Consider the following 21,871-nt stretch of genomic DNA (forward strand, 5'->3'; position numbering starts at 1 on the left):
ATTTACTTTCAAATATCTTAACTGTGAGAAAACAGCACAGTGGGAACATAGGTGCGCTCCTAGTGTAAAGGTGCACGAGTCACTTTACTAGTGTAAATTTCCTGTTCACTTCTCTGTGCCTCTGCTGCTGCATTTAGCATCTCGTTATGTAATACAGAAATCAGATATTTATTTCAAAAGTAATGAATGGGATATGCTGTTTTATCCTGTGGTGGTGGTGTAATGGTAGGCATAGCTGCTTTGCAAGCAGTTGACCTGGGTTTGAATCCCAGCCATCACATAATAATGGTACAGTCCCTAGTTTGTGGTTGAACTATGCAACTGGTAAGTTGTACATTACTTGTTTTCTTCAATAGCAACTGCAAACACGTAACTGATATTATTCTATTAGAGAGAGATGGCCAACCAAGAAACATTAACTTTTTATTACTTGTTTTTCTTTTTTCTCAAGATTTCAAAAAATGTCCAATATAATGTAAACTATAAATTTTACATCTTTGAGCACATCCAGTTTCTGTTCACGTGCCTTCTCAAAGCATCACTTCATCAGCCTATTTAGGAGAGACAGCCAAGTCCAAACTAAAATGGGACACACCCCAAGTTTGGACAGGAAGTTGGGCCCAGGTAAACAGCAAGTAGCTTTGATGAGGTGATTGAGCACAGCTGGTGATTGAAAGAAGTCTATGCTACATCATGGTAAGTATGGGCTAACTTCTACTGTGGTCTCTGTTGTCTGATCCTAATGAGTGATAAACATAGCTGTTTTGCTGGAATTACTCCGTCCATTTTGGCTTTGTTAGAATCATTAAGATAATGGGGCTCACGTGTTGTTGTTTAAAACATCTAATGCAATAAGCGTGGGTAAATTCACTTCAAAAATCTGTACATAGTATGATTTCTGGAATTCTCTAGATGGAAACTGGAGTGACCATGAAAGTGGAATATGTTGATGTACTTTTTTGATAACTGCAGTGATCTTATGAAAAATCATGACACGCCTTGAGTTTTCCACAGTATTGATTTTTTTTTTTTTTGTTTCCCCTCACCATTTACTCACCTGAAGTTGCATATGGAGTGATTTGTGCATGTTTGAGCAATCTTTAATCACTTACTTTATATTAGAGGATTTTGCCAGAACTGAAAAGAGTGCATGTGCCAGACCATCCCTCCAGCTTTCTGCTTCACTCCCTGCTCCACTCTTGCACGTGCTCGTTAATTTGCGTGGGTTCTGTTCACATTCCAATCACCACTGGTAAGATCATTTGCTACTACTAAATACATATATATACATATTTGCATAGTGAAAATAGCTTAGCCAAAAGCTAAAGGGACATATTGGAGCATGCTACGAGCTTGTGAATGTAGCACGTAGCTTCTATTCTGCTATTCTATTTTCTGATCCTTATTATTTTCTGCATACATTAGTGATTTGAAGAGGAGCCTTATGGACACTAAATATTGTTTATGTGTCATTGTTAGAAAGTTCACATGTAGGGATATTGTTTTTGTTACATTTCCAGGTGTTAACTTTATAATACTCCAGAATGAAGGGCACTGCCTGTATTTACTTTTAGCACAGTACTATAATTATATTTACACATTATGCAAATCACTGTATTGATTACTGAATCAGATATTTTTGATGAACATTGTATTAGTCAAAGGTAACTATGATTTTGATTGTACAGGCAACAACCTTCGACTTGGAGCCCATTCCTGGTTCCCCTAAAGCAGAGCACTCTCATCCATAGGCAGTCAACTGGGCATTGTGGGAAAACTTCTTTCAACCTGTCAAATCAAACTTAAATAATGTCTGTGTCTGACAATGCATTTGTATAATAATAATGATAATATCCTGTTCTTACACATGAGGTTTTTTATTGGCATACTATTTAGAGCAGTTGCCATTAAATTTATGTTTTACCTTAATGTCATCCTTGTAAAACACTTATATCATATAAAACAATACAAGCTTTCACACAAATGTATATGTTCATTAGCATTTGGACATTACAGCACATCATGGTCCTCTACATAATTGAAACTATAGAAGGTACATTTGGATGGACTAAAGTATCATTGTTTGAACAGTGTACTGTATGTTATTCAACTAAACAAGCATTGTAGGTATTACATGAAAATGTTCACCCTCCAATGGATTTTAGCTGCTGCAGTTACTGTTGTACTGGGGCTGACGAGCTCAAACCTGTATGCCATCTCTGTCGGTGTCATCATAGCAGTGGACAAGACTGGTCCAAACGGGAAGCTCTCTCAACAGCACACATGTATGAAGCTCTTGAACAGCTACATGGTCAGCCTATGGTAAAATATACATGCATGTGTGAAGTAAGGACAATATTAAAGAGCACTTTGGGCATACCTTTAGTGAAGGAAGAGTCACTCACAAATCTGCAGCACACAGAGCAGGAATATTTGGAAACAATTTCAGATTTAGAAGAAAGCACAAAGCAAGACAAGGCTAATTTTGAGACTCAGATGCAGGACAAGACCCGCTTGGAGAATCCAAATTCAAGAGCTGAAAGATTTACTTGGAAATCTACAGTTTAGACAGGAGGAACATTTAAGAACAATTTCAGATTCAGAAGAAAGCCTAAAGCAAAACAAGACTTGCTTTATGGCTCAAAGTTGAAATAGTTATAAGGCAGTTTCCACCAGTGATCTGACCAGAACTGAAGAAGCGGCTTGAATGAGCAGCGAACCTTCTTCACTCCAACATTTTGTCCAGTTGACAAATTTTACATTTCACTTTTCTATGTATGTAATCTTGCAAATGCGTCCCCTGATGCCCCAAGAGGTTTGAATGTCTGTTGTACCTACAAAGATTTATTTATGGTTTCTTGACTTGACCAGAGATCTGCAAACTGATTTGCCCTTTGGGATCAATAAAGTTTTTGTACTTAAAAAAGAAAAAAAGTATTGTCCCATAGTTTTGTTTGTCAATGTCATTCAATGAAAGTGAATTGTACAGTAGTATGTGTTACCATTAGAGAGGGTGCATATGTGAAGGAGAGAATGTGTCAGTCAAGGTTACTGCACTTTGGGACTAAGTGTAAATAAAATCAGGAAACTCATTAGGAGAACACTGCTATCAAACCAAAAGGTTTCAGCTAACAGGTGGAGAGGTACCTGATTTGCCCTGCAGGCTTCATAAACCTTTGAAATACCAACTGCGGTGGCAACACTTGGGACTAAAACAAGCCAAGTTGTCTCCAAACTGGGGAGGTTACTATTAAGTTGTAGTGGTGGACTTCATTGCAAATTAAGTGCAAACTAGGTCAATTTGAAGCTTTCTGGTCCATAATGGCTATATCAAAGTTGTGCTGCCTTCAATGGCCACTGCAATTTCTAGTAGTTGGTAACATCACAAAAGACTGCCCTAATTAAAGCCAAGTGTTTCTGATTACAAACGCATGGCTGCAGGGGCCAAGGTTGAAGTGTGGATACCTGTTAGAGCAATGACACTGTTCCTTACACCTCTAGACCCTGCCTCTCCTCCCTTTTTCTTAGCTTAGCTTCTTTTTATTTGGCCCCTTGATATAAAACACAATAATGAGTGCAGTAGCTGTGACCTGTAATAAACCTTAGAGCACTGTGTTAAAGGGAAATTTGATTGTGTTTGTAAATAATGGGTAAGCCAATGAGTTATTTTTTATTTAGACAATTAAAATTAAATATCAGATGATTTTGCTGTTTACTTCTTTCTGGTCATGGTCCCTCTGATTCTTTACATCAAATTGTGTCATTTGCATTTTCTTTAAGCTGAAAAAAAACTGAAAAAAAATATCTTGCACGACTATATTTGGTTATTTGGCTTGAGGGCGTGGTGACCAGACTCTCATCCCTCTGTATAGAGAGATATCAGTCTAGATTTGGCAGATGAGTATCTTTAATGCTTGATTAACAATTGTAAAAATATGTTATAGTTATGTTGTATTCTGTTAATGTTTTAGATTTAGGCATGTTATGTATTGAAAACGTATTATTGTATAGTTGCATTAAGGCTCAATTATCCTCTATGTTCCCGATATGCATGGCTTCTGACCTCTGCATTGACCTGTCCATATTTTGGTTTCTTAAACAGAATCTTAGCTGGAAACGGTAGTGAAAGTGTGTACCTCCATATTTAATGTCAATGCTGAGAATTGACCGAAACATACATGTTTCTATTTGTTGCTCTATATTGTCTAAGTATAAATGCAATGACGGTACCTACTACACCCGGAATGCATGTATCTGACACCCCTGGTCTAAAGGCTCATTTATACACCACATCCCTACGTAAACAAACTCATTTTCACCGAGGGCCACATCAACAAAATGGTTGCTCTCAAAGGGCCAGATGTAACTGTCAGATAAATGTCACTACATTTTAATCTTGTTAATTAACAGTTTCTATATGTATTACTTATTCAAGTTACAAATATTGCATATGGATTTGCATTGATATGAAAAAATGCTTGTTTAACTGTGTATCTAATGATAAACTGACATTTTAAAACAGTCATACTTTGCTGCGGGCCACATAAAATGACGTGGCGGGCCGCATTTTGCCCACAGGCCTTGAGTTTGACACGTGTGCTTTAGACTATTGCAGACCTATCTAATAATATTTCTTGTTTATAGCTCAAAGTGAAGATATTGAAATACCTGGAGAAGGGCGATAGCTTGGGGCTGCTCTCTATGCTCCAGAAGGAAGGCCTGGGACACAGGACCATGACCGAACTGCACCAGTTGGTCACCATGGTAACACATGTCACTCACTGAATAAAGCACACAGACCATGTTTGCAGTACACAAGGGGCACTGATGGGGCTGTCGCGTTGTACTTTTTGACATTTGATCTGTTGCAGGAACTGTCTTCAGAGCGCTTCTCCCGTGTCCAGTTGGTGGTCCAGGCCTTGGACAAACTGTGTCAGAATAGTAAAGATCTGCAGACTCTGCTCACAACGGGACTCATTTCCAAAGTAAATATATGTGTGCCCCTCTTAGGTTCTGTTTAAACACAAAAGGGTTTTTATTTCTTTTAAAGTTCAAGCCCCTCAATGGGGAAAACAGTTCCTATTGAATATCAATGTATCATAGTAAAAGAAAAATATTAATCTATTAATAAAAAAATATCAATTGTCCACTGGACAAAAAGTTGTAGGAGTGAAGATGTTTTGCTGCTCAGCCAAGCCGCTTATTCAATTGTGGTCAGATTACTGGTGGACACTGTCTTATATCTATCTGAAGCAGGAGCTAACTACACTGAAACATTGTTTACAATTTCTGTAGGCTAGGTCTATTGAGCTACACTGCGTGCACTGTGCCTGAGTCATACTTTCTAATCATTCAGCCCCTAATTGCTGTTTTCACAACTATTAGTATCCAGGCTACCGAAATTCTCTGAAGCTTTTCAGACATACTAGCTGTGAGCTGTGTAAGGAATGGTTACACCTTTCAGTTTCCCTGTTGTCCTGTTTTTTTAGCTCTTAGATCTATTGAAGGTCCATTTAGGATATCTACAAGCAGAGAGGGCTTGCTCCATGTATTGTTCCTCTTTCACTTTTCCCTCTGTGTTTGTGGGAACCACTTGAGCTCTGTGTTTTAGTGTACAGATAATTCGAGTTTGTGCTGCAGTGGATGATGTGAATCAAACAACAGATATAATCTAATTTTTCCATATTTAAGTTGGCAAATAGGAGAGATCGGGAGCCCATGGACTATCACAGCAACCAATCGAATCTGTTGAAAGTAATGCCCCTTTCCGCCCACACCGCTGATTTGGCAGGGGGCAGGTGCTTAGCAATGTTGTCAGTCAAAGCTGTGGCTAACACTAGTAGGAGCAACCTCGTGGAAAGAAGCCAGCTGATTTGTCTCTATTTAATGTTCATGTCTTGAGTTACGAACACAAAGGAAGGCAAGTTTATTTGTATAGCACAATTTGTACACAAAGTAATTCAAAGTGCTTTACATAATAAGAAATACATTAAAATCACAATACAACTAAATCAAAACAAATAATCATCAATCATACAATTAAGAGAGCAGAGTGCAGAATGAAAACCTTTCAGTCATATGCACAGCTAAATAGAGCCATTTTGAGTCTGGATTGTCAAAGTAGAGGCCTGTCTCACATCCTCAGGAAGACTGTTCCAGGTTGAGAGAGAGCTTTTTTAAAGTCTATTCTCTGATCCACAGGAAGCCAGTGCAGAGACCTGAGGACAGGACTTATGTACTCGTACTTCCTGGTTCTAGTCAGGACCCGAGCAGCAGCGTTCCAGATGTACTGCAGCTGTCTTAACGCTTGTTTGGCATTTTATCTGAGACACATTTTCTAAGACACATTATCTGAGACACATTTTCTAATTTCAACAGTACTCCCTGTCTTCTAGAAAGAACTTGAACCAGTTTAGTGCAGTACCAGAGATGCCCACCCAGTCCTCTAGTCACTGTAAGAGGATCCCATGATCCACAGTGTCAAAGGCAGCACTCAGGTCTAACAGGATCAAGACTGAGACTTTGCCTGCATCAGGATGTCATTACCTTGATAAGAGCGGTCTCAGTGCTGTGGTGGGGTCTAAAACCTGGCTGAAAAACATCAAAGGAGTTGTTAATTTGGAGAAAGTTAATAAGCTGTTGGTAAACAACTTTTCAAGAACTTTGCCTAAAAGCAGTAGATTTGAGATGGGTCCTTATTTGTTCAGTATTGTGGCATCAAGTGTTATTATTATGTTATCTTATTTAGGAGAAGCTTGATAACCATATTTCTCAATGCTCTTGGGAATGTTCCAGATTGAAGTGACATGTTAACTATGCAAGTGAGTGGTGATAAACTGCTGAGCACAGACTTTAGAAATCTAGCAGGTAACCCATCGATGCAGCATGTAGATTAATTCAGACTGGTGACAATCTCTTGGACAGTTTTGTCAGTTACAGGTGCAAAGTGAGACAGCTCTAAGTGTCTAGGTGGGTACTGGGTTAATTGCGTTGTGGAATTGATGGCATTGTAATGCCCTGAATCTTGTCATTAAAGAATACTGCAAATTCATTGCACTTAGATGTGGAAAGTAGTTCCAGCGGAGTTGGAGGGTGTGTTAATCTGCTAACTGCTGCAAATAGGACATGAGAGTTGTTACTGCAACTTCCAATAATGTCCGGAAAATACCTCTTCCTTGTTCTACATAAACTGTGTTTGTACATGTACATTTTTTCTCTGTAAATCTCATAATCAACCTGGAGCTATGACTAGTTCCATTCTGGTGTCAACTGCACCCTCGTGCACAATCAGCTGTTTAACTCCTCGGTGTATTGACAAAACTTTTGGCAGGACTTTGTAATCTCAGGAACAGTGAAACTGGGATCGAATATCCCAGTTACAGATAGCAAATATCTCAGTTACAATAGATGGCAAATTTGGATTCATCTGTGGCTCACATCTGATAGTAGCGTCTCCTAACAGCAGCACATCTCTGACCTTGACGTTTGGCATCTCTGAAAGTAACTGTGGGCTGCTTATCACTGGAAGTCACAGGTAGCACCCAGTGCAGTCCTTTTTTGATTTCAAATATCCATGCTTGTAGCTCATCAATTTGTTGTTGATATATATTTGGAATGTGGTGGTCCGGAGGAAACCCACCCAGACACAGGGAGAAACATGCAAAGTCCGCACAGAAAGGCCCAGGTGATCCGATGATCGACCTTCTTTCTGTGAGGCATGAATGCTAGCCACTCAGCCATTGTGAACCATGCAAACAGTATACTTGCTGCTTTTCGGAAAATAAAACCTTTGCAATTATGCTACTGTTCACTGCATGTTGCGCCGTCCGCACAGTAGTGTGAGCTGGCCAGGCTAGAAAGCAGAGGATTCCCTAAAGGACAGGTTATTCAGTGTCAGTTTTGTGAATTTGAAAGTGTGTGTTTTCATAGTGTGACCTTCAGTCTTGTGTCCCACAGCTCCTCTGGTGGTATGAGTGTGTGTTTGACAAGCTGACCTGTGACCTCTCCCACAGCACAGACCTTAAGAACCTAACCTGGGCCTTCTTTGACTACTTCCTGGTGAGGAGCACTGATTTTTACAGTCTTAAAAACATGGATAATAGTATTTGTTTGTTTTTAATTGGTTTACAGTGGTCCAAAGTTATGCCCCACTTACTATTTGCATCCGGAGCATCGTAATCATTGCTAAAAAGTTAACAACTAGCATGCTTACAGTGCACTTATTATTTGACCAAGAGACACCAGTACATATCTGTACTTGGTCAAGACACAATTTGCTCAACTAAATGGAAAATAAAATTTGTGCTCTACTTTTAACATAACCTTGTGTTTCACATTTGAAAACTTCAAAATCAAGTGCAGACATGCCTAAAAACATTTTGATATTGTCACATCATAGAAAATACAAAACATTCCAGATATTCCTATTGCTAAGGCCCACTCGGCTTGATCTCTATAACGTCACTGTCATTGCAGGAGCTGGCCAAGCCCTTTGTCCCAGGTGAGAACTTAAGAATTGAAATATACATATGTTGCAGTGAGATGTTAAATAGCAACTAATGTGGAGTTTTTTTTGTTGTTTTGTTTTTTTACAGTGAACGAGTTGCGTGTCATCCTCACGTATCTGTGCCGCACTGCTTTGGACCCCAGCATCGCATTTAGACTCCGGTTAGAGGTAAGTGCATCACATGACTCAGTATCTCTAGAGCAGTTCGGCGTGTAAGCCCCATGTCCTACCAGCCACACCATTAGAGCTAGGAGAAGACTTGTCAGGGACATGAAAATAACAATCAATTAGTGACTGGCTCAGTTTGGCAACACTTAGTAGTTTATTTGAATACATCTGTTCACACAGTGAGTTTTAAAAGGTGCTGTACCTGATTTTTACGTCCTTTAAAACTTCGAAAATAGATACTAGTTCAGAACTAGTTCATTTTAAACAGTTTGCAGTGGTCCAACATTATTCCTCACTTACCTTACACATTCTGAGCATTGTAATTATTCACCATGCTGAATTTACAAGCAAAGTTTTGCCGTGACTGTAAAGCTAACAACTAGCATGCTAACACATACAGAAGAATAAATAGAAGTTAAAGGAACCATCTGGATTTCTATAGCAAACGACGAAGTTCAAATCTGTCGAATGCTGACTGGGCCACCAGCAATCTGACCAGAACTGAAGAAGTGGCTTGGATGAGCAGCGAAACATCTTCACTCCTACAATGATTTGTCCAGTTGACAGATTTGAACTTCGTCGTTTGCTATGGATCAGACCTGGACGACTGAGGGTCTACACAGACATCTGGATTTCTTTTCAATGAACATGACTTAACTGTGTCCCAAGATACAAGGTAAATGTTAAATGTTTAAATACAACATGTTTACAGTTCTTACTGGTAAGAGTTGTAACACTGATTTCTTGTTAATTACAAAATCAGAAAGCAGAATGATCCTCACACTAGTCTTTCATCTGGGCTGCTATTTTCTGTGCTCAAATCCAGTTGGTTTAAACGTAAAAAGACTCTGAATTGTCACTACAGCCAATCATTAGTCAGTGCTAGCGCAGCCTCTGCAGCTCAGTGAGGGAAATCTGCAACTTCTAATCTTTCATATGAGGCATGGCCTGTCCATATGCTGAGAATGAGAAAAACCTGTATGTGTTGTATAGAACGTATCCAGTTGTTGTCACACCATCGTTGCACCTCCAAACCCCAGGCAGCGATAGTGGTGGTTTTTCCATAGAAACGGCCCGCTGTAATGGACAAACTTTATCAAAGTTTCAGAGATTATGATTGTACACATTCAAGGACAGAAGAAAGCATCAACTTCAATCTAAAGGGCCACCACCCATTTTTAATGCAGATGTATTATTGAAAGCAAATATTTCTTTGTTTCTGCATCGCACATCCTGCCACCTCCTTTTTATTTCATTTGGAGTACGATTTAATGTCTCACTGTATTGACTAAATTGGTTATTATCTGCCAAATATCTCCAGGCCTCCAGCTTCTCTAGGTCAAACTTTGGCTTGCGTTTCCATGTTTCTTTCCTTCTGCACTATCCATAACTCAACCAGGTGTGCAAAACGTGTATTTAAATATCTCCACTTTCACCTGTTTGCCCATCTCTTTAAATGTACAATTTCTGTTAGTAGATAAGGTGCAACAATTTGGTGAAAAATGCCTAGTTGAGATTTTTTTTGTCATTAGATTTGCAATCTGTTGGCATTTTAACTTTATATCTGAAATCAAATATAAACTACAGCTTTTTTAATGCAGAATAAGGCAATATTTTGCTGTTTGGGAAGAAAATTATGGCACGTCATAAATCGCAGCCTTTGTGATTTGCTAATTGTGTCTATTCAAATTTCGATTAAGATTGTAATTAAGCTTGTAGCCCTTCCTAACTCCTTTCAATTCTGGCCTTTTGTCTTTGGTCTTAGGCCATCCGGACATTTAACAGCTGTATGGAAACCAGCAGTCCAGACCAGAGAAGAGTGCTGCAGGCTCATCATGACATCAAGTGCATTCTGTAAAACAAGTCGCACACATGCAACTGCTCTCTCAAACACAAACATATCAGGTCTTTGTTCATTCTAAACCCTTTAAATTTGACTTGTTTTTAACAGCTCCGATATGGCAGCAGCCCTATTCACAGCTGGAGGCAAGTTTGGTTCGCACATTTCCTGTACTTGATATAGTTAAAAATTCACAGAAGGGAAGATTGGTTTAGATTTGGGAAAAAGTCTAAGGTTTGCAGTTCACTTGCAAACCCTCACATTTTAATGTTAAAGTGGAGGATATATATTATGCATTATTGTGGCTTTAGCCATCTTTTAAACATTTAGTATTTTACTGTTGAAAAACACACATTAAAAAGTACACCTTTGTTTTCAGTGTGGTCTTTAGGCATTATGTGAGCCCTTTCCTTCCTTACATTCCTTGCATCCTGTTATTCGCCACAATGAGTTCATAAGCACTTTAATAAGTTTCTGATTGAGCAGAGTGTTGCCTTCACTGTAATGCTAACAGAGCATTACTGATTATCAGAGGATAAAACCATTTGGAAATCAGTTTCAGTCAGCACGCAGCTGTCTCATTTGTACCCTAAGAGCTGCTTATAAAATATATTTGTACTGGGGTAAACCAAGTTCATGGTAAAAAAAAAAAAAAAAAATGGGTACGGCCATATTTTTTATGAAACAGGATAAATGAAAGAAGAATGAATACAACACCAGCATTTGGTGAAGGAAAAATGTTATAACAAGCTTAAGAAAGCAATATTGTGCGGGGTGACTTGTATGGGTAGGCAAACTGACTTGGGGTGGGCATCAAAATACTATAGATTTATAGGTTTAATAATGCCACTTTTATACAAACTAATAGCAAATTAGTATATTTATTTCTACTAGTATATTACATGCATAATGAGCCATTTTGAGTCAAATTTAAAAAGCCTACACCTGCGTAGGTTATTAATATTTCTATATCTTAGATTGTAAGTGACAGCCTGCTTGTACAAACAGGGCCGTTTGTTTCTTCATGGATTGTTCTACTCCTACACACATCATATATGCAGCTGAGCCTTCAGTACTATTATTATCTATGGAATTATCATTGAGCATCTAGAAACCATATGAGTGACATATGACAGCTCTAGATATTTAGATGGGATGTCAGAGGCCCCTTTGTTGTGTTGCAGAGCTAAACACACACAGATGCAAAAGTCAAGCATCTACAGTCCTAGTTTATGTAATTAACAGGGCTCCAAATCTCTAGGTTTGCTTATTGTGCTGATTTGCCACATTAAAGTGGAGGAGAGTTTGCAACCCATTCAGCTGCTGCTGGTTACTGGTTGGTTAAGTATCTGTAGCTTTATGTGTCACAAATGTCCCTTTAAACACAGCCCTGCGTTAGAAGAGCCCGCTCACCTCACAGATACAAATCAAAACCACGTCTTTCCTGAAGAAATGTCCTGTATTTTCCTAATGCGGAGCAGGTCCATAACAGCCACATGTTCCTCTGCACATGTGTTGCATTCACATTATTCCTTTAACACTATTGCTCTATAATGTCTCCTAGCTGCCTCAGCCGCTGTCACTTCACTCGTCCATTCATATCCTCCATTTCACACGATCTAATCCTGAAACTAGCTCACTGTTTGATTAGATGACTGTCTGTATTTCTAACAAACATTTAATCATTACAAACACGAAGCTACAAACAATGACTTGATGTTACAAGCAAGTTATTTTGATCACTTGAGGTGAGAGTTGGTACTGCTGTTGTCATCTCTTGCTGCACATGCGCACCCACTAGAAATCTCCTTAGGTATCCGATTCCCTTAGACCTATAATATGTGTTGCTGCAGCGCTGTTTGAGCTGGCTGTGGTTTTCCACATTTGCAAGCCTCTAATACAACTGCTCTCCAGTTGTAAAAGCGCAGGACCTGTAGCACAGGACAACAACACAAGGCCATGGACATTGCTGCTGTGTGTTCAGTGACCATAAGGACACACTGACTTCAATCATGCTTAAAACAGGCAGAAGTGAAGGGAAAACGGGATTATTCATCCATCATTTTTCTTTTGCTTATCTAGGGCTGGGTCACGGGGGCAGCAGTTTAAGCAGAGACTCACAGACACTTCCTCCAGCTCCGCCAGTGGGACCCCAAGGCGTTCCCAGGCCAGCTAAGAGACATAGTCCCTCCAGCATGTCCTGGGTCTTCCTAGACGCCTCCTCCCGGTGGGACATGCCTGGAACACCTCCCTAGGGAGGCGTCCAGAGGGCATCCTGAACAGATGCCCGAGCCACCTCAGCTGACTCATCTCGACGTGGAGGAGCAGCAGCTCTACTCCGAGCTCCTCCCGTGTGACCGAGCTCCTCACCCTATCTCTAAGGGAGCACCCAACCACCCTACAGAGGAAACCCATTTCGACGGCTTGTATTTGTAATCTTGTCCTTTTGGTCATTACCCAGAGTTCATGACCATAGGTGAGGGTAGGAACATAAATTGACCAGTAAATTGAGAGCTTTGCTTTTTGGCTCAGCTCCTTCTTTATTACGACGGTTCGCATCACTGCAGACACTGCACCGATCCGACTGTCAATCTCACGCTCCATCCTTCCCTCACTCGTGAACAAGACCCAGAGATGCTTAAATTTTTCCACTTGAGGCAAGGACTCACCACCCACCCAAAGAGGGCAACCCATCTTTTTCCAGAGTCCAACATGCACTGGAAACAGGTCTGACTTATTGCCGGCAATGTGAACACAGCTCCTGCTCCAGTCATATAGGGACTGGACAGCCCTCAGCAAAGAGCCTTAGACCCCATACTCCCAGACCACCCCCCAAAGGGTATCACAAGGGACACGGTCGAATGCCTTCTCCAGATCCACAAAACATATGTGGACTGGTTGGGCAAAGTTCCATGAACCCTCGAGCACCCAATGGAGAGTATAGAGCTGGTCCAGTGTTCCACGCCCAGGACGAAAACCACACTGCTCCTCCTGAATCCGAGGTTCGATTATCGGTTGGATAGGAATGCTGAGTGTGATTCCCCTGTGATTGGAACTCACCCTCCAGCCCCCATTCTTATACAGAGGCACTGCATCCCCCTCCTGAGGTGTCAGACGGTTTGCCAGAATGTCTTTGAGGCCATCTGATAGTCCTCCATGGCATCCCCGAGTTTTTGCCTCGATGATCGCGTGAACTGCGCACGTTTAGTCCGCCAGTACTCATCAGCTGCCACAAGCCAACAAGGCTCGACAGGACTCCTTCTCTCACAGTATGCTATGCTTGGGCCTGCCAGGTCTGTCCAGCTTCCTCCTCTGCCAGCGGATCCAACTCACCACCAGGTGATCGGTTGATCACTCTGCCCCTCTCTTCACCTGAGTGTCCCACGGCACATGGTGTTCATTATGGACAAGCTGTGACTAGCACAGGAGTCCAATAACACCACTCGGGTTCAGATCAGCAAGGCCGTTTTCCCGATCACACCCTTCCAGGTGTGTCGTTGCCTATGTGGGCGTTGAAGTCCCCCAGTTGAACAATGGAGTCCCCAGTCGGTGCACTGTCTAGTACCCCTCCCAGGGACTCCAAGAAGGCAGGGTACTCTGCATTGCTGCTTGGCCCGTAAGCCGCCACAACAGTGAGAGACCTGTCCCTAACCCGAAAGGCTCAGGGAAACAACCCTCTCGTTCACCGTCGTGAACTCCAGCACAGGTGGCTCAGCTGTGGGGCAATAAGCAAGCCCACACCAGCTCGCTGCTTCTCCCCATGGGCAACACCAGAGAAGTGGAGAGTCCAGCCCCTCTCAAGGAGTTGGGTTCCAGAGACCACACTATGCATGGAGGTGAGGCCGACTATATCGAGTCAGTAACACTCAACCACCTGCACAAGCTCAGGCTCCCCAGCCCCCCCACCCCAGGAAGGTGACATTCCATGTCCCCAGAACCAGTCTCCATGTCCGGAGATCCGTGCTAGATGGACATAACTTGATGTTGAACTCATCATGAGGGGCTTCTGAACCTCTCTTATTCTGATCCGTCCCCCAGGATCCATTTGTCATGGGTGACCCTACCAGGGGCATGAAGCCCCTGCCAACAGAGCTCCCAGGATCATTCAGGTTCTCAAACTCCTCCACCCTGTTAAAGTGGCGGTTTGAGAAGGGGGAAAACAGGATTATTTGGAAATAATTTATCGATTTACATTATTTCTATTTAATTGTACATGTAAAAAGTACATTTAAATAGATGAATTATACGTATTTAATTGTACTTTTGACATGCAATGATTTTAGATTTTCTTGGACAAGCACTGCTTGCCTTGATTGCACTGACAGCACACCACTGAAAGTCAGTTTTCATGATACATCTTTTCACATAACAGTTCAGACTGAGAAGAGACATTTTGACATATTAGATCATTATAGCACTGTTTAGGCTGCTGTTTCCTTGTAACAATAAAACTGTGTTCAGATTATGAGCTGCAGGCTTCCATCACAGAAACCCTGTGCCGACTCACACTCAAAGTTGACCGTCCAATCAGAGCCAAGGAGTGGTTCATCCCAGAGCTCAGCTCCGCCTTCATAGCCATCCGCAACCCCTACTTTGAGACAGTGAGTGTGGCTGATTAATACCATTTTAAGTAGCAGTACCCTTTTTAGCTACTGTACCCAGTTATCTTTTACATCATGTCTACCTCGCTTGGGTAGAGACTTGGGCGAACTCCACTGATCCACATTTTAGCCTGTCTTGCTCTGAACAGTGTTTTCCTCCACAGGACTGCAGGCACTTCCTGAATTTCCTGAACAGTAACCAGGGTGACCAGCGGAGGTCAGCAGAGAGCCATTATGAGTGCACTGTCAATCCTTGATCCTCCTTCGATCTGTAATCATATTCTCTTTGACAGGGTTTTCACATTTCCCTGCCTGCAGGCCTTCCTCGACTCCACACAGGTATCTAGGCCTAGATTTTAAATGGGAGTAAATACCTAAACTCCCCCCACAACATTTCAAATAGATCTGCTAAACTGGGCAGTACGTGGAGGACTAAAGGGAAGAGTGAGTGGGTGGAGGGGCTGGGGTTATAAGGAAGAATGTGATTGGTCTTTACATGCATCCATGCTTCAAACTCCGCCCTTGCAGCCAGATGTTTAACAGAAACACCTGGCTGTAATCAGGGCCATCACCAACTACTGGTAATCGCAGAGGCCACTGGAGGCAGCATGCACTAAGATGTAGGCATTTTTGACCATATAGCCTCAAAACCTGGTTTGCATTAAAGTTGACAAAAAATTACTAGGAATTGTAGATAATGCTTTTAAAACACCATATACATTAGTGACGAGCTGGTCTTCTTTTTTTCTGACTCACTCCATCGACCAGAGTTAGAATCCAACCCGACCTGCCAGGCTCAAAACGCATTGTTTCAACTCTCAGCCCATCTCTTGTCACTCCAACCAGCCAATCATAACCCTCTAAATCAAATATGTTCTTTTTTTATTACAATACAGTAAGTCTAAAGAAGTTGAAAATGTTATAATACATACATAAAGCTCAGATTATGTTTCAAAGTTTGTTAAAGACACACTATGTAACTTTTCTGGGTGAAATGGTATTGGTTTGACTGGAGGTGCCAACAGTGTGTACTTAACAATATCCGTGAAGTCAAGCAGATGAGACAACTCGGTTACAAGTCAGTTCTGTGGAGTGGTGACTGTGGGTGGTGTGTATTTTTTTTTAGCAATAAAAACTTATTAAAAACTGAAACATACGTTTAATGCCATACTGTGGAGAATTCTGACCACCCTCCGCCAAGCCAAGCAGACCATCAACCAGAGTGCACCTACAAAATGATAGAAAAAAGCACGAAAAAATTAGGACATAACACGTATGCCTTGTTCACACATTTGCTCTGTGGAGCGATCCCAGTGCACATGAGATTTTTTATTTTTTTATTTTTTTTGAGGTTTTGTTCACATACACTGTGCATCATTCACCCCAAACACGCACCGTGAGCCACGTGAGAGTCCATCAGCTGATTGCCGAACATATTTCTATGACACTTGCTTAAAGCAGACAGAATATGAGCGCACTCTTCCCCTAAACAAAGTGGATTTTTCTTTCACCTGTGGCTAAATACACCGTGAGGAGAAAAAGCTTTTTGAACAATACACGGACAGATTAAGGCTCACCTGCACAGACAGAGGCAGGAGGAGATATTAAATTGATCCAAATGGTTGCTTCAGACAAACATGTCAAACAGCTGCTCCAGCGACCATTTATACAAATATATGTGATCTGAGTGGATTCACACCGGCCCACGTGCACCACTCTCAGCAAATGCTCTTTTACATCAGCCTAACTAGTGCCAGTGTGAAAACAACCTAAGACAACTGTTTGTTTTGTTTTTTTAGTTGAGTCAGCCTGAAGACGAGGATGTGGGCGAGTTTTGGATCGACTTCAACTTGGGTTCAGAATGTGTCAGCTTCTCTCTGGACAATCCCAACAAAGAAATGGTTTGATTGGTCTCAGTTGTTCTCATAAATAACATGCTTACATGTATTTGGCGTGCACATTGAAATTGTAGCACTGTAACATCACTAGTCAAACTCAATTTCGATACTAAGGAATTGACTCGACATTCAATAATGATTCTGATATCACAATGATGATTAAAAAAAAGACTTATTTAGACAATAGAATGTCATTTTCAACATTAAATCATAGTACTTTCTTTTATATTATCATGTGGCCTTAAATCTGTGTACTGCCTCTCTCATCCAGGTAGGTTCCATAGTGATCATTCTTAAGCTTTTCAGGAAAGGTTCATTTCTATCCTCTGAATGTAATTCTTATTTTTATTTATTTTATTTTTTTAAGCATTGATGCTTGTTCAAATGAGTATCTAGTTTTGATGCTAGTTTTAGTTTCCATTAGTATCTGATTTTGTATGCTTTTGACAGCCTAAACATTGACAGTCTTACACATTTGTACCTGTGTTCTTTGACAGTGTTCTCTTTGGCAATCCATCCAAGTGCTGAGAAATCAAGTCAACCGCTACAGCCTTACAGGTCACAATTCTCAAAACACTTTTGGACTGATACTGCTCAGTTTAGTTCTGGTTTAGTCCCAGCATGTCTCCATTTTCTTATCTTTACAAAGTGTATTTTTTAGTTATTTCTTTGTTTCATAGAAAAAATCTTGTACAGCACCTTTAACTAATGTAAAAATGAGAACCTGATCATTTTAAACAGTTTGAAGTGGTCCAAAGTTATTTCAAACATCCTACATCATACATTTACAATACATTTATACTGGGGCAAGACATATATATCTTAAATATATGGGGTAAATCGGGTACAGGGCCTTTAAGCTGCTATTTGTGGAAAAAAGTAAAAAATAAGAATTACAGGAATTAGCACTGACTTCTAAAAATGAATCCTTGTCATCAATACAGAAAATTCCATCCAAAATGCAGGGACAATATATGCACAAAGGGGATTTTGTGTATTTTAAGCACAATTAATTCAAGTCGAGTCAAAATGTCTTAACGGACATTGTTGACATAGTATTTGCCCAGAAAAGTAAACTTTTTATTCTGTTGATGTTAAAATCCAGCAGGCAGTGTGGTAGCATGTAGTATTCAGCTACTGTTAGCATTGTTGAACCACTTTATTCACGTCCGTGCTTTGCATCTGTATGTGGTGCATTATATATAGCGTACTGTCTACATTTGTTATTGTTGTTGTTGAACAGTGGGTGATGGAGTGCTCCTCTCCATTAAAATGAATACTTTCTGAGCTTCAGTGTAGAGAGGTTTTCAGCAGTGGCCATCCAGGTATTGTTTTTGCAATCAAGATGTTTCGGCTTCCATCCAGAAGCCATTTTCAATTTCTTGAACTAGGATTTATCCTACACTAAATTTATTAAGTCAAACCCAAAAGGGAGGAAGTTTAGAGTGAAACTGCCCTGCCCTTATTTACTCGCAAACATTATGGCTCGTTATGTCCTCTACTGCATATTGTCTTTCCTACCATCAGTGTGTGATTAGCATTTGATATAGCAAATATGACAGCAGTTTTTGAGCAGTTTTATATTTTGATCTTGGTGAAATGACTAGTCTAACCCATCTTGTGCACTTCAGCTTTTTACATCAAGATCAAATCAAGAGCTGGTTCTTCTTGTGTCTGAGTGGGTTTCTTCCAGGTTCTTGCATCAAGCCAAAACATGCAGAGCAGGATAATACTTGACAGTACACTGCAGCCCGGTGGTGCTACAGTGGGGACGGCTCCTGACAGGTTGTCCACAGGCATAGGTTGATGGATGGGACAAAATTAGAGGACATTTCTCCTCTAAAGTGACCATGCAACATAGGCTTAGTATCTCCCAAAATCAAGTAAACCTAATTTATAATTTGACTCTCCAGAACAAAATTGTTGTCCAAGTGGACATTGTTAGTCCTGGTTTATGCTCAGAATGAGAAGAAAGAGAACACCAAAATATACAATGCTGTACAAAAGGGGTATCTGGAGTTGAATCTGTTTTTGTTGTAGAGGTGAGTGGAGTGTCAGTGCTGGACATAGACCTCATAAAGCCCATACTGCTGGAGAACTTGAGAGGCCAGAGATTGGAGATCAGGTTTAAAGCGGACCTCCACGGGGAACTTAGTCGCGTTATTTGTCGAGTCTTCAAGGTGAGCAAGTGCCCCAATACTGTTAATCACACGCAGCTAATTTTGAATTTCACCATACAACTTCCTGTCCCGCAGAGGCCTTCGGTGCCAGTGCCCTTTATGCGTACATACCGCAAAAAAACTCCAAAAAAGAAACTCAGAGGTTTGTCTGCCATATAATTTCATTTGCACTCAAGAAATATTAAAGGCCCATTATGTGAGATTTTTATTATAAATTTGATGAACTTGACATATTGCCAAGTTGTTGTAATTTAGCTGTTTTGGTTCTCAAAATGATTTATACGGTCAGAAAGCAGAATGAGCCTCATATGAGTTTGTCATTTGGGTTGATAATTCTGCAATCTAATTCTAAAGGATTCTGTCTGATCTGAATCATCACTACCTAAGGCCCAGCACCTAGAGCCAATCATTAATCAGTGCTAGTGCAGCCTCTACATGTGTGTATATGTTTGAATAACTATTTTTCTTTGCAGTCTTACCGCTGTCCTCTCCCAGCAGTGAGGAAGACTCTGTGGTCAAGGTACGTCCTTTATGTCTTTGAGCGAAAAACACACTGATGTTTTTTTGTTTTGTGTAGTCCCCAGAAAGAAGTCGAGCAAAAATCTTGTTTGATCAGATCCAGCATTCCACTCCAATCTACAAGTGTGGTGAGGCCAAATACTCCATCGCATTGAAAAGAACACACCTCGAGCCTGTTTTAAACTGTGTATCGTTTAGGTGTGCGCTGGGAGGAGCAGACACATGGCTGCAGCTCCACAATAGTGGTAAATGCTTCTTTATAGATAATGGTTTGGTGTTGGTGTTTTTAGTTTTCACATGTTTACGCTTGAAAACAGGTACTGGGTGGCAGCGTCCGAAAAAGGCCTTTCCCAGACTCTGGTAGGTTATGTTGCCATTTTAAATGTGCTGTACTTTTTTACACTCTTAAAAAACAGAACTATTTTAAACTGTTAGCAGCAGTCACTAATGCATCCTTAGCATCATAATTATTCACTGGAATTCATTTATTAGCACTTTCACAACTTTCAGAGTCCAGACTGGGCCATTACGGCAACGCTAAAACCAACTAGCATGCTAACAGCGCTGCTTCCTGTTTGGAGGAGAAAAACACTTTATAATTAGATTAATACAGCCACAATGGTCTCATTTTGATCCTAAGAGCTGTTTTTACAATATATCTGTACTTGGGTAACTTTATTACTTACGGAGCCCCGCATAGGACATTTGCGAAATACAATATTAACTCGTGGCCACGAGATAATATCATGTTCCCACACGATATTATCTTGAGGGAACGAGTTAAGTATCACAAGGGAACGAGTTAATTATCACGAGGGAACGAGATATTTTCTTGAGGGAATGAGATAATTATCATGAGGGAACGACTTAATTAAGACATGCACAGATATCCTCATCAAATGTCTTTTGCTTAAAATATAACCGTCCAAAGCAAGCTAATATGTCATTGTAGCTCATCCCCAGCATTTTTATTTTTTAAGTTAAATATCTCGTGTGCTAGTGAAAATATATGTATAGAAATTATAATTACATATTTTTGACAAACAGGTACAGCAGGCGACCTCTTGGTGTTGCACATGTGGTAGAAGTACAGGTAGAAAAGGAAGCGTGGTAAAAAGAAGGGAAGAGAGGCTTGTATGCAATTGGGACAAGACTTCAAAATCAAGCATTATTTTATGCTGGGGATGAGCTACAATGACATATTAGCAACGCTTGCTTTGGACAGTTAGATTTTAAGCAAAAGACATTTGATCAGGATATCTGCGCATGTCTTAATTAAGTCGTTCCCTCAAGAAAATACCTCGTTCCCTCACGATAATTATCTCGTTCCCTCGTGATAATTAACTCATTCCCTTGTGATGCTTAACTCGTTCCCTCAAAATAATATCATGTGGGAACGTGATATTATCTCGTGGCCACACATTAATATTATATTTCGCAAATGTCCTATGCGGGGCTCTGTAATTACTTGTTTATCACACAAGAAACCTTTTTCTGCTGCTTTCACCACTCTAGTTTTTTTTTTTTTTTCTCAAAGGTTACTTATCAGACCACACAAGGACCAGTCCCAAGAGAGTGTCCCCTACTGAGACTGTGAGGTCTCCTAAGCCAAGAGATGCTAAAGAGAAGCGTGTGGATGTGAGGGTGGGGCTTGGAGAAGTGTCAGAACCTTCGGCAGAGGAGGATGGGCCAGAGTTGGAGAAAGCACAGTCTAGGGCAAAGGGGACAGAAGCTCTGTCAGAAAAGGTGGGGTCTGTGAGTGAAGGTGCAGGGACTGTAGCCGAAGAGGAGCGGTCTGTAGTGGATGTGACCCAGTCTTTGGCAGAAGAAGCCAGGCCTGTTAGAGAAGAGGTGGAGTTTCTAGCGGATGGGGCGAGAGCTACAACAGAGTCTCATGACGATGATAAGGAGTCTGTTACAGAGGAGGAGCCTGTAGAAGGTGTGGAGTCTGTGATAGAGCTGGAACCTGCCAAATTTAAATTGGGTAAAAATATTTTGTTATTGGATTTAAACCAACCATTGTTTCCCATGTAAAAGAAATAACACTTATTAAGATCCCCAAAACTAGTGGAAGCAGACAGAGCTATTGCTGTTTTTAAGTGTGTTTAAAAAGGGGGTGTTTTACTACTATGGGTATAAACTACTAACATTTAGATCAC

General features: G+C 40.8%; 1 protein-coding gene and 1 non-coding gene across 2 annotated transcripts in view; both read left to right on the forward strand.

Annotated features, from left to right (window-relative positions):
• The first annotated feature begins 208 nt into the window (after positions 1-208).
• Positions 209-280, forward strand: trnaa-ugc (transfer RNA alanine (anticodon UGC)). The gene has a single exon. It is a non-coding gene; the product is annotated as a tRNA-Ala (tRNA).
• A 347-nt stretch (positions 281-627) lies between these two features.
• Positions 628-21,871, forward strand: part of sycp2l (synaptonemal complex protein 2-like) — a 29,157-nt gene continuing 7,913 nt past the window's right edge. Inside the window, exons 1-15 of the mRNA XM_055222153.1 lie at positions 628-696; positions 4,645-4,764; positions 4,872-4,995; positions 14,976-15,115; positions 15,280-15,332; positions 15,409-15,454; positions 16,915-17,016; positions 17,511-17,571; positions 19,054-19,193; positions 19,269-19,335; positions 19,667-19,713; positions 19,771-19,840; positions 19,911-19,957; positions 20,030-20,072; positions 21,250-21,696. Coding sequence (XP_055078128.1) covers positions 694-696; positions 4,645-4,764; positions 4,872-4,995; positions 14,976-15,115; positions 15,280-15,332; positions 15,409-15,454; positions 16,915-17,016; positions 17,511-17,571; positions 19,054-19,193; positions 19,269-19,335; positions 19,667-19,713; positions 19,771-19,840; positions 19,911-19,957; positions 20,030-20,072; positions 21,250-21,696 — 1,510 coding nt within the window. The 5' untranslated portion in view covers positions 628-693. The remainder of the gene's footprint in view (positions 697-4,644; positions 4,765-4,871; positions 4,996-14,975; positions 15,116-15,279; positions 15,333-15,408; positions 15,455-16,914; positions 17,017-17,510; positions 17,572-19,053; positions 19,194-19,268; positions 19,336-19,666; positions 19,714-19,770; positions 19,841-19,910; positions 19,958-20,029; positions 20,073-21,249; positions 21,697-21,871) is intronic.

This window comes from Periophthalmus magnuspinnatus, chromosome 1 (genome assembly GCF_009829125.3).
Source record: "Periophthalmus magnuspinnatus isolate fPerMag1 chromosome 1, fPerMag1.2.pri, whole genome shotgun sequence".
Classification (NCBI taxonomy): Eukaryota; Metazoa; Chordata; class Actinopteri; order Gobiiformes; family Gobiidae; genus Periophthalmus; species Periophthalmus magnuspinnatus.